This window comes from Lonchura striata, chromosome 36 (genome assembly GCF_046129695.1).
Source record: "Lonchura striata isolate bLonStr1 chromosome 36, bLonStr1.mat, whole genome shotgun sequence".
In the NCBI taxonomy this organism is placed as follows: Eukaryota; Metazoa; Chordata; class Aves; order Passeriformes; family Estrildidae; genus Lonchura; species Lonchura striata.
This window is the reverse complement of record NC_134638.1, coordinates 900019-912509: the sequence shown is the minus strand read 5'-3', so window position 1 is coordinate 912509 and position 12491 is coordinate 900019. Positions and strand designations below refer to the sequence as shown.

The following is a 12491-nucleotide window of genomic DNA, read 5'->3' as shown; positions in this document are numbered from 1 at the left end:
CAAAATCTTAAACCCCCAAACCATCACATCCCAAAATGCCACACCCCAAAATGTCACACCCCAAAACTGCTGCACCCCAAAATCTCAAACCCCCAAACCATCACATCCCAATATGTCACACCCCAAAATGTCACACCCCAAACTGTCACACCCCGAAATTGTCACACCCCAAAACTGCTGCACCCCAAAATGTCACACCCCAAAATGTCACACCCCAAAACTGCTGCACCCCAAAATCTCAAACCCGAAATTGTCACACCCCAAAATGTCACACCCCAAAATGTCACACCCCAAAATGTCACACCCCAAAATCTCAAACCCCAAAATGTCACACCCCAAAATGTCACACCCCAAAATGTCACACCCCAAAATGTCACACCCCAAAACTGCTGCACCCCAAAATCTCAAACCCCAAAATGTCACACCCCAAAACTGTCACACCCCAAAATGTCACACCCCAAAATGTCACACCCCAAAATGTCACACCCCAAAATGTCACACCCCAAAATGTCACATCCCGAAATTGTCACACCCCAAAATCTCAAACCCCAAAATGTCACACCCCAAAATGCCACACCCCAAAATGTCACACCCCAAAATGTCACACCCCAAAATGTCACACCCCAAAATCTCAAACCCCAAAACTGCTGCACCCCAAAATGTCACACCCCAAAAAGTCACACCCCAAAATGCCACACCCCAAAATGTCACACCCCGAAGTCGCCACACCCCAAAATGCCACACCCCAGAACCACAGCACCCCCAAACCATCACACCCCCAAACCGCTCTGCACCCCACAAATCACAGCCCCCCAAAATTGCCCCACCCCAAACCCACCCCAGAGCCCCTAAAGAACCTCTCACCCCCCCAAGACTCACCCCAAACTCCCCAGGATCCCCCCAAAATCCTTCCAGTACAACCCAAATTACCCCAGTGCCCCCCAGTGCCATCCCAGTGCCCCCCAGTGCCCCCCAGTGCCATCCCAGTCCCTCCAAGTGCCCCCCAGTCCCTCCCAGTACCACCCCAGTGCCATCCCAGTACCCCCCATTGCCCTCCCAGTGCCCCCCAGTCCCTCCCAGTGCCCCCCAGTCCCTCCCAGTCTCTCCCAGTACCACCCCAGTACCCTTCCAGTGCCCTCAAGTCCCTCCCAGTCCCTCCCAGTCCCTCCCAGTCCCTCCCAGTACCCCCCCAGTGCCCTCCCAGTCCCTCCCAGTACCACCCCAGTACCCTCCCAGTGCCCCCCAGTACCCACTAGTGCCATCCCAGTGCCCCCCATTGCCATCCCAGTCCCTCCCAGTGCCCCCCCAGTCCCTCCCAGTGCCCCCCACCTTGGCACAGAGCCAGTCCTCGTTGATTTTGGGTTTGGGGTCGCTGTAGTGCAGGGACACGCGGTGCCCCAGCAGGGTCAGCCCGGCCTGGGGGGCACAGGGGGGGCACAGGGGGGTCAGGGGGGCCTGGGGGGGGCACAGGCGCCCCCCAGCCTGGCCCAGGGGGGCACGAGGGGGGGGCACCAGGCCTGGAATTGGGGGGCACCAAGGTTTGAGGTGGGGATGTCAGAGCTTGTCCTGGAGGGCATCGGGGCTGGAATTTGGGGGGCACCTGGGGGGCACCAGGATGTGAATTTGGGGGGCACCTGGGGGGCACCAGGATGGGAATTTGGGGGGCACCTGGGGGGCATCGGGGCTGGAATTTGGGGGGCACCTGGGGGGCACCAGGATGGGAATTTGGGGGGCACCTGGGGGGCACCAGGACGTGAATTTGGGGGGCATCGGGACGTGAATTTGGGGGGCACTTGGGGGGCACCAGGATGTGAATTTGGGGGGCACCTGGGGGGCACCAGGACATGAACCGGGGTGGTACTAGGGCTGGAATTTGGGGGGCACCTGGGGGGCACCAGGACGTGAATTTGGGGGGCACTTGGGGGGCACCAGGACGTGAAACCGGGGGGCACCAGGTCTGGAATTTGGGAACATCAGGACTTGTTTTGAGGGGCACCAGGGTGGCACCAAAACATGAACTGGGGGCACTGGCGCTGGAATTTGGGGACAACTGGGGGGCACAAGGACAAGAATCTGGGGGGCACCAGGATGTGAATTTGGGGGGCACCTGGGGGGCACCAGGACAAGAATCTGGGGGGCACCAAGGCTGGAACTGGGGGGGCACCAAGGTTTGAGTTGGGGAGACCAGAGCTTGTCTCGAGGGGCACCAGGGTGGGAATTTGGGGACACCAGGACTCGTTCTGAGGGGCACCAGGGGGGCACAAACCCATAAATCTGTGGGGTACCGAGCTGGGCACCAGGACATGAAATGGGGGTACCAGGGCTGGAACTGGGGGGCACCAGGACATGAACCAGGGGGCACCAGGGGGGCACCAGGAGATGAATCTGGGGAGCACCAGGGTGGGAATTTGGGGGGCACCAGGATGTGAATTTGGGGGGCACCAGGCGGGCACCAGGATGTGAATTTGGGGGGCACCAGGATGTGAATTTGGGGGGCACCAGGCGGGCACCAGGATGTGAATTTGGGAGGCACCAGGATGTGAATTTGGGAGGCACCAGGGGGACACCAGGACTGGGATGAAGAGGGCACCGAGACGTGAATTTGGGGGGCACCAGGGTGTGAACCAGGGGGGCACCAGGGCTGGAACTGGGGGGCACCAGGGGGGCACCAGGAGGTGAATCTGGGGAGCACCAGGGTGGGAATTTGGGGGGCACCAGGACATGAACCAGGGGGGCACCAACACATGAACCGGGGGGCACCAGGATTTGAATTTGGGGGGCACCAGGGGGGCACCAGGACTGGGATGAAGAGGGCACCAAGACGTGACTTTGGGGGGCACCAGGGTGGGAATCTGGGGGGCACCAGGGGGGCACCAGGGCGTGAATTTGGGAGGAACCAGGGGGGCACCAAGACATGAACCAGGGGGGCACCAGGGGGGCACCGGGATGTGGATTTGGGGGCACCAGGGTATGAAATGGGGGGCACCAGGGGGGCACCAGGACTGGGATTTAGGGGGCACCAGGGTGGGAATTTGGGGGGCACCAGGACGTGAATTTGGGAGGAACCAGGGGGGCACCAGGGGGGCACCGGGATGTGGATTTGGGGGCACCAGGGTGGGAATCTGGGGGGCACCAGAGCTCATCCCAGATGGCACCAGCAGCTCGTACTGGGAACACTGGGACACGCACCGGACCCCTGTGCCCATCCCCCAGTGCAGGGACATGGCCGCCACCAGTACAGACCAGTACGGACCAGCACGGACCAGTACGGACCAGCACGGACCAGTACGGACCAGCACGGACCAGTACAGACCAGTACGGACCAGTACAGACCAGTACGGACCAGTACGGACCAGTACGGACCAGTATGGACCAGTACGGACCAGTACAGTCCAGTACGAACCAGTATGGACCAGCACGGACCAGCACGGACCAGTACAGCCCAGTACAGACCAGTACGGCCCAGTACAGCCCAGTACAGCCCAGTACAGACCAGTACGGCCCAGTACAGCCCAGTACGGACCAGTACGGACCAGTACGGACCAGTACACACCAGTATACACCAAAAACCCCCTATAGCTCCTGCCCCTCCCCCACCCTTTGGCCCCTCCCCCACCCTCTGGCCCCTCCCCCTTTTCCTTTGCCCCCCGCCTGTAGCCCCTCCCCCTTTTTATTTGCCCCTCCCCATTTTCCTTTGCTCCTCCCCCACCTTTGGCCCCTCCCCCTTTTCACTTGCCCCTCCCCTTTCCCCTGGCCCCTCCCCCACCTGCTGGACCCTCCCCCATTCCTTTGCCCCTCCCCCACCCCTGGCCCCTCCCCCTTTTCCTTTCCCCTCCCCCACCTGCTGGCCCCTCCCCCTTTTCCTTTGCCCCTCCCCCACCCCTGCCCCCCCCTTTTCCTTTGCCCCTCCCCCACCCCTGGCCCCTCCCCCACCTGCTGGCCCCTCCCCCACCCCTGGCCCCTCCCCCACCCCTGGCCCCTCCCCCTTTCCCCCGGCCCCTCCCCCACCTGGTTGGCCTCCATCCACCTGGCCGCCTCCTGCACGTGATGGAATTCCACGAAGGCGAATCCGCGGCTCTGACCTGGAACGGGCCACGGGGAGGGGGGGGGGCACCCATGGGTGCTCTGGGACCTCCCCTGGGGTGGGCAGAATACCTGGGGACGCGCTGGGGTGGGGGAAGGACACCCATGGGTGGCGCTGGAACCCCCGGGGGACCCCCCAAGGTGAAGCCTATGGGTGCTCCTGGTGCCCCCTCTGGAGTCTGGGTGCCCCTCGAGGTGGGCGCAGCACCCCTGGGTGCTCCTGGGGACGGGTCTGGGGAAGGGTCTGGCACCCCTGGGTGCCCCCAAAGCTGGGCTCAGCACCCCTGGGTGCTCCTGGGGATGGGTCTGGCACCTCTGGGTGCCCCTTAGGCTGAAGATGGGGACAGGTCTGGTGTCCTTGGCTTTGGATCTGGCACCCCTGGGTGCCCCCAAAGCCAGGCTCAGCACCCCTGGGTGCTCCTAAAATGGGACTGGCACCCCTGGGTGCTCCTAAAAAAAAGGACAAGCACCCCTGGGTGCTCCTGAGGAGATAAAAAAGCACCTCTGGGTGATGCCTAAGGACAAGAGTGGCACCCCTGGGTGCCCCTAAAATGGGATGAACAGCCCTGGGTGCCCCCTGAGTCTGGTGCAGCACCCCTGGGTGCTCCTGAGAAGGGGACAAGCACCCCTGGGTGCCCCTAAAGAGGAAACTGACACCCCTGGGTGCCCCTAGGGAGGGGATCAGCACCCCTGGGTGCTCCTGAGGAAGAGACAAACACCTCTGGGTGCCCCTAATGATGACATTGGCACCCCCGGGTGCCCCAAGGAAGGGCATGAGCACCCCTGGGTGCCCCTATGGAACGGACGAGCACCCCTGGGTGCCCCCCAAGTCTGGTGCAGCACCCCTGGGTGCCCCTAGAGATGAGACTGGCACCCCTGGGTGCCCCTAGGGAGGGGACAAGAAGCCCTGGGTGTTCCTAAAGACACGATGAGCACCCCTGGGTGCTCCCTAAAGATGAACCTGGCACCCCTGGGTGCCCCTGGGGAAATGATGAGCACCCCTGGGTGCTCCTGCGGGGGGAACAGACACTCCTGGGTGCTCCTGGAGAGGGGACAGACACCCCTGGGTGTCCCTAGGGAGGGGACAGGCACCCCTGGGTGCCCCTGGGGAATGGTACCAGCACCCCTGGGTGCCCCTGGCAATGGGACCAGCACCCCTGGGTGCCTCCTAAGCCTGGCAGATACATCCCTGCCTGCCCCAGTGGAGGGGACCAGCACCCCTGGGTGCCCCCAGTTCCAGCACAGCACCCCTGGGTGCTCCTCGGAAGGGACTGGCACCTCTGGGTGCCCCTAAGGGTCGCATCAGCACCCCTGGGTGTCTTCAGGAAGAGAACAGACACCCCTGGCTGTCTCTGAGGAATGTGAGCAGCACCCCTGGGTGCTCCTAGAGATGACACTGGCACCCCTGGGTGCCCCTCGGGAGAGGATCAGCACCCCTGGGTGCTCCTAGAAAGGGGACAGGCACCCCTGGGTGCCCCTGGGGATGGGACCAGCACCCCTGGGTGCTCCTAGCGAGGGGACAGGCACCCCTGGGTGCCCCTGGGGATGGGACCAGCACCCCTGGGTGCTCCTAGCGAGGGGACAGGCACCCCTGGGTGCCCCTGGGGATGGGACCAGCACCCCTGGGTGCTCCTGAGAAGAAGACAGGCACCCCTGGGTGCCCCTAAAAAGAATATCAGCACCCCTGGGTGCCCCTAGAAATGGGACCAGCAGCCCTGGTACCCTCTGAGATCCAGCACAGCACCTCTGGGTGCCCCCTAAACCTGCCAAAAGCACCCCTGGGTGCTCCTAAAGATGAGACGGACACCCCTGGGTGCCCCTAAAGATGGAACCAGAACCTGTGTGAGGTCATTGGAAGGGACAGACACCCCCAGGGAGGGGACAGGCACCCCTGGGTGCCCCTAGGGAGGGGACAGGCACCCCTGGGTGCCCCCTAAGCCTGGCAAAAGCACCCCTGGGTGCCCCTAGAACTGGGACCAGCACCCCTGGGTGCCCCCTGGCATGGACAGGGATCCTCCCCCTCCAAGGGACCCGGATGTCAGGGTGCCCCCACCCTAAAAAGAGCCCAGGTGTGAGCAGGGGGGGCTCAGGTGAGCAGGGGGGCTCAGGTGAGCAGGGGGGGGGGGCTCAGGTGAGCAGGGGGGGCTCAGGTGAGCAGGGGGGCTCAGGTGAGCAGGGGGGGCTCAGGTGAGCAGGGGGGCCCAGGTGAGCAAGGGGGGGCTCAGGTGAGCAGGGGGGGGGGGCTCAGGTGAGCAGGGAGGGGCTCAGGTGAGCAGGGGAGCCCAGGTGAGCAGGGGGGGCCCAGGTGAGCAGGGAGGGGCTCAGGTGAGCAGGGGGGGCTCAGGTGAGCAGGGAGGGGCTCAGGTGAGCGAGGGGGGGCTCAGGTGAGCAGGGGGGGCCCAGGTGAGCAGGGGGGGCTCAGGTGAGCAGGGAGGGGCTCAGGTGAGCAGGGGGGGCTCAGGTGAGCAAGGGAGGGGCTCAGGTGAGTGGGGGGGGCTCAGGTGAGTGGGGGGGGCTCAGGTGAGTGGGGGGGGCTCAGGTGAGCGAGGGGGGCTCAGGTGAACAGGGAGGGGCCCAGGTGAGCAGGGGGGGCCCAGGTGAGTGGGGGGGGCTCAGGTGAGCAGGGGGGGCTCAGGTGAGCAGGGGGGGCCCAGGTGAGCAAGGGGGGCTCAGGTGAGCAGGGGGGGCTCAGGTGAGACTCACCTGAGGATTTGTTGCGCATCAGCCGCACCTCACGGGGCTGCACCCCCTGCGCCTGCAGCTGCGCCCGGATCTGGGGGGACACGGGGACAAGGTGACACGTCACCTGGGACACGGGGACACAGGGACATGGGGACATGGGGACAAGGTGACACGTCACCTGGGACACGGGGACACGGGGACACGGGGACATGGGGACAAGGTGACACGTCACCTGGGACACGGGGACACGTCACCTGGGACACAAGGACATGGGGACACAGGGACATGGGGACACAGGGACAAGGTGACACGTCACCTGGGACATGGGGACACGGGGACACGTCACCTGGGACACAAGGACATGGGGACACAGGGACACGGGAACAAGGTGACACGTCACCTGGGACACGGGGACACGTCACCTGGGACATGACACAGGGACACGGTGACACGTCACCGTCACCTGGGACATGGGACAGTGCCTGGAGGGGACATGGGGCCATCATGGCAGGGGGCGGGGCCACAGGAAAGAGGGGCGGAGCCTGGTGAAAGGGGCGGGGCCAGATAGGAGGGGCGTGGCCTGGTGAAAGGGGCGGGGCCATAGGAAACGGGCGGGGTCTGGTGAAAGGGGCGTGGTCAGGCCAAATGGGCGGGACCAGCCCGAGGGGCGGGGCCTGGTAAAAGGGGCGTGTCCAGCCCGAGGGGCGGGGCCTGGCGAAAGGGGCGGTGCCTGGCGAAAGGGGCGTGTCCAGCCCGAGGGGCGGGGCCTGTCGAAAGGGGCGGGGCCAGCCCCAGGGGCGGGGCCTGTCGAAAGGGGCGTGGCCAGCCCCAGGGGCGGGGCTCACGTCGTTCTCGGTGGCCGCCTGCGGCAGCATGCGCAGCATGACGATGGTGCTGGCCCGCGGCTCCTCCTCGGCGCCCTCCCGGTAATCCTGGTCCCGGTAATCGCCGTCGGCGCCGAACGGCAGCGCCGGCGGCTCCCGGGGAGGCTCCCGCGCCGGCTCCCGCTTCCGCGGCGGCTCCGTGGTCTCGTAGGACGCCTGGCACAGGGGAGGGAGGGCGATGGTGAGGGCCCTGCTCACTGGAAATTTCGCTTTTTCTCTACTAATAAATACTTAGTTAAAGCGCCTTTCACTGAATGTTTCACTTTTTTTGTATTAACAAATACTAACTCCCAAAAACACAGGGTCTAATCTAAACCTGTAAAACAAACTACCATTATTAAATAGTAAAGTTAAAATTATATAAGTAAAACGTAAATAAAACTCTGCAATATTGCACAGCAAAAAGCTTTACCTTAACTGTTTTAAAATACAGTAATAAACAAGTAACTTTTAAAACAAAAGCTAATTTTTCTTCATCATTTTGGCTGTTAGTTAATGTTTTAATGTCAAACAAAAAAGTGCACGTTGTAAACTACAATTAGCTAATTAAGGACTTGAAATTTAAAAAATTCAAGTATTCTTCCTTAATTGTAAAGCTTATCTTAAAAACACCTTATGAAAATTCCTTTTATTACATTATGCTAGAATTACACGCGTTTTTGTGTATTTTATTATTTTAATCTTATTATTTTTGATTTGCTATGTGTTATATTTATGCACTTATTATGTTTTCCGTTCAATTCAGTAAAACATCGTTACGGTTACAAAACTATAACGTAAGTAAACGCCAAGAAACATTTAAATCCCAACAAAAAGCGCCATCCCACGCATTTAACCGAAACTCTAACGCTAAAATAAAGCTCAGCAGGGTCCCAGCACCCACCTGGGGGGGGGTCCCGGCGGCGGGCGGCCCCTCGGGGGGTCCCCCGTAGCCACGGTAGTCCATGTCGCGATAGTCGTGGTCCCGCTGGGCGCGGGAGCCGTCCTCGGAGGGGGCCGGGGCGCCCCCGTAACGCCCCGTGCGGTCCCCGCGGCCGCCCCTGCGAGGGGCGAGGTCAGCGCTGCTGCCCAGACCTCGGAGGGACCCCCCGAAGCCGCACCCCGAATCCTGGACGGCAAATCTGGACCCCGAATCGGCACCCCGAATCCTGGACGGCAAATCTGGACCCCAAATCCTGGACAGCAAATCCTGACCCCGAATCCGCACCCCAAATCCTGGACAGCAAATCTGGACCCCAAATCGGCACCCCGAATACTGGACAGCAAATCTGGACCCCAAATCCTGGACGGCAAATCTGAACCCTGAATCCTGGACAGCAAATCTGAACCCCAAATCCTGGACGGCAAATCCGGACCCCAAATCCGCACCCCAAATCCTGGACAGCAAATCTGGACCCCGAATCCTGGACAGCAAATCCTGACCCCGAATCCGCACCCCAAATCCTGAACACCAAATCTGGACCCCAAATCCTGGACAGCAAATCCTGACCCCCGAATCTGCACCCCAAATCCTGGACCCCAAATCTGCAGAACAAATCGTGGACACCAAATCTGCACCTCAAATCTGGACCCCAAATCTCCAGAAAAAATCTTGAACCTCAAATTCTGGACCCCAAATCCTGGACCCCAAATCCTGGACACCAAATTCTGACCCCAAATATGTATAACAAATCCTGGATCCTAAATCTGGACACCAAATCCTGCACTCCAAATCCTGGACACCAAATCCTGCACCCCAAATCTGGACCCCTAATCCAGACCCCAAATACTGACCCAAATCTGCACAATGAATCCTGAACCCCCCAATGGTTCCTTCCACCCTCTGGGGTCCCCAAAGTCCCCTCTGCCCTCAGGGGTCCCCAAATGTCCCCTCACCCCCCCCAGGGCATCCCCAAATACCCCCTGAGGTGCCCCCAAATGTCCCCTCCCTCCCCAGTGTCACCTCCCCAAAATATTCCATTTAATTTCACGGGGAGTCCTCAAGAGCTGCCCAATGTTCCCCCCAGATCCCGAATTTTGGGGATCCCCAGGTTCCCCCCTCACCTGCGCTCGTACTCCATGGTGCCAGCACCTGGGAGGGCAGAAACTGGTTGGACTGGGAGGAACTGGGCGGTTACTGGGATGGACTGGGTTCAGTGGGAACAGAATGGAATGAACTGGGATGGACTGGGAGGAACTGGGCAGTTACTGGGATGGACTGGGATCAATGGGAGCAGAATGGAATGAACTGGGATGGACTGGGAGGAACTGGGCAGTTACTGGGATGGACTGGGATCAATGGGAACAGAACAGAATGAACTGGGATGGACTGGGAGGAACTGGGCGGTTACTGGGATGGACTGGGATCAATGGGAACAGAACGGAATGAACTGGGATGGACTGGGAGGAACTGGGATGGACTGGGAGGAACGACTGGAAAATTTTGTGGCAAACTGGAAAGGCCAGAAGGGGAACAAGGGGGAAATGGACATTGAACTGGGATGAACTGGGAGCCACTGGGACCTGTGCAGGGGAGCACGAGCAGACACGACCACCCTCACACCCCGCCCTAATTAACATAAAGCCACACCTAATTAACACACAACCCACCACCCCTAATTAGCATGCAAACACTCCCTAATTAACATACAACGCGCCACCCCTAATTAGCATATAAATATACCCCTCAATTAACATGCAACGCACCACCCCCTAATTAGCATTAAAATACCAGCCCCGGGTCCCGCTCTCACACCCCCCTCCCTCACAAACGGCACCGGGAGTCCCGGTCAGCCCCGCCCCTCCCGGTCAGCCCCGCCCCTCCCCGCAGGCTCCTCCCGTCCCAGCCGGGCCCGTCCCGCCCCTCACGCCCCTCACGCCGTCCCGACCTTCCCGGGCGCCGCCACCGCCGCCGCTGCCCAGCGCCAAAATGGCGGCGCCGCTCCCGCTCGGCCGGGCCCGTCCCGCGCGCCCGCCCTCGCCGCGCTCCCATTGGTTAGTCCTCCCGCCACTCCGAAAACGCCGCGTTTTTATTGGTCCGCGCTGTAGAGGGGGCGGTGCAGCGCTACGACTGGCGCGGCCACGGCGAGGAAGTAGGCGGGCCAAAGGAGGTGCAGCGCTGTGATTGGCTGCGCCGCGCGGGGGCGGGGCGGAGCGCCAATGCGAGGCGGCGATTGGCCGGATTGAGGGGGAGGAAGGGGCGAGGCGGAGCGGCGGGGGAAGATGGCGGCGCTGTGGCGGGCGCTGCGGGCGCTGCGGGCGCTGCCCGCCGGGGCTCGGGGCCGCTCGGCGGGATCGCCCGGGGCTGTGGCGCTGCCGCGGCCGCTCGGGGCCGAGGCGCACGAGGAGGAGCCGATGCTGGTGGCGCAGAGGAAGGTGAGAGGCCAAGGGCAAAGCGACAGCGGCGGGGCGGGGGTTGTGTGGGGACGGTGGGGGCGTGGTCAGGGGCGGGGCTTCTGTAAAGAAAAAATGGCGGATGTTGGAGGGGCGTGGTTTAAATCTTGTGGGCGGAGCTTTTGGTGGGTGGGGAGGTGTTGGTGCGGGGCTTTATGGGCGGGGCCTGTTTTGGGGAGGGGTTTAAGTGTGCTCAGGTGAATGCAGGGCTGTAAAGGGGCGTGGTCAGGGCTGTGGTGTGGGAGGGGGACACACCTGGGGGTCCAGGGGGAGGGGGTGGGACACACCTTGGGGTCCAAGGGGAGGGGGTGGGACACACCTTGGGGTGGGGTTTGGGTTCAGGTGGCTCCTGTGGCCCTGAGGAGGGGGTGGAACACACCTGGGGGTCCAGGGGGAGGGGGTGGGACACACCTTGGGGTCCAAGGGGAGGGGGTGGGACACACCTTGGGGTGGGGTTTGGGTTCAGGTGGCTCCTCTGGCCCTGAGGAGGGGGTGGAACACACCTGGGGGTCCAGGGGGAGGGGGTGGGACACACCTGGGGGTGCCTGGGTGGGGCAGGGGGCTCACAGGACCCTCCCCCCACACAGAACCCCGACTATCATGGCTTCTCGGCCGACCCCGATGCCGACGTGCTGAACATGCGCGCCGCCTTCGTGGCCGGCATCTCCATCGCCATCGTCCTGGGCTCCGTCTTCGTGCATTACCTGCCCGACTATGGGTCTGTGATCGGGGGGTTCTCACCTGGGAAACCCCCCCACGGTGAAGAGGGGGAGAGGGGCAGCCCCAAGGGGAGATTGTGGGGAAGCTGTGGAGGGGCTCTTAACTAAATTTTTGGGTTTTTTTGGGGTGTCTTTGGGTGCTGGAGGGTCTCCTGAGAGTGCTGTAGGAGCTCGCAAGGGAATTTGGGGGCCCACAAGACCCCCCCCTGTGCATCCTATGGGGATCTCCATTAATTTTTTGGGGGTCTGTAGGGCCCTGGGCAGCTCTGAGGGTGTGTATAGGAGCCCATGGTGGATCTGGGAGAGGATTTAGGGGGCTACAGAGCCCTGGGGGGGCTATAGGAGGCTGAGGGGGCTTAGGGTGGACTCTGGGGGGTTGTATGGGATCTATAGGGGTATCCCAGGGTCCATCCCAGGCCCCTTGAGGAGGGAGGAATTTGGACACCTGGCAGGGGCTTTGGGATGTCCCCATGGATCCCCAAGGTGTGGGGCTCACCTGTCCACCCCCTCCCCCACAGGCTGCAGAAGTGGGCGCGGCGCGAGGCCGAGATCCAGGTGCGGGAGCGGGAGCGCCGGGGGCTGCCCCTGCTCACCTCCAACTACTACGACCCCAAGCGCCTCCCCCTGCCCCCCCTGGAGTGACCCCAGACCCCGGTGTTGGTTTGTGAATAAAGTTCTGGATCCCCCCCTGACTCCTGCGCCTTTTATTTTGGGGGGAAGAACAAGAAACTACATCTCCCATCGGCCCCTG

General features: G+C 62.1%; 2 protein-coding genes across 2 annotated transcripts in view; one reads left to right on the top strand and one right to left on the bottom strand.

The window, feature by feature from the left end:
• The window catches only part of RBM10 (RNA binding motif protein 10), a 32653-nt gene extending 22073 nt beyond the window's left edge, over window positions 1-10580 (bottom strand). Inside the window, exons 1-7 of the mRNA XM_077789644.1 lie at window positions 10517-10580; window positions 9693-9720; window positions 8533-8689; window positions 7611-7805; window positions 6787-6856; window positions 4009-4082; window positions 1330-1416 (exon numbers count right to left, since the gene is read on the bottom strand). Of these exons, the coding sequence (XP_077645770.1) occupies window positions 1330-1416; window positions 4009-4082; window positions 6787-6856; window positions 7611-7805; window positions 8533-8689; window positions 9693-9709 (600 nt within the window). The 5' untranslated portion in view covers window positions 9710-9720; window positions 10517-10580. The remainder of the gene's footprint in view (window positions 1-1329; window positions 1417-4008; window positions 4083-6786; window positions 6857-7610; window positions 7806-8532; window positions 8690-9692; window positions 9721-10516) is intronic.
• A 251-nt stretch (window positions 10581-10831) lies between these two features.
• NDUFB11 (NADH:ubiquinone oxidoreductase subunit B11) lies at window positions 10832-12430 on the top strand. The gene is made up of 3 exons (XM_021550490.3): window positions 10832-11003; window positions 11609-11739; window positions 12259-12430. Exons 1-3 carry the CDS (start codon window positions 10851-10853, stop codon window positions 12380-12382), a joined length of 408 nt encoding a protein of 135 aa, XP_021406165.2. The 5' UTR covers window positions 10832-10850; the 3' UTR covers window positions 12383-12430.
• Window positions 12431-12491: the final 61 nt, after the last annotated feature.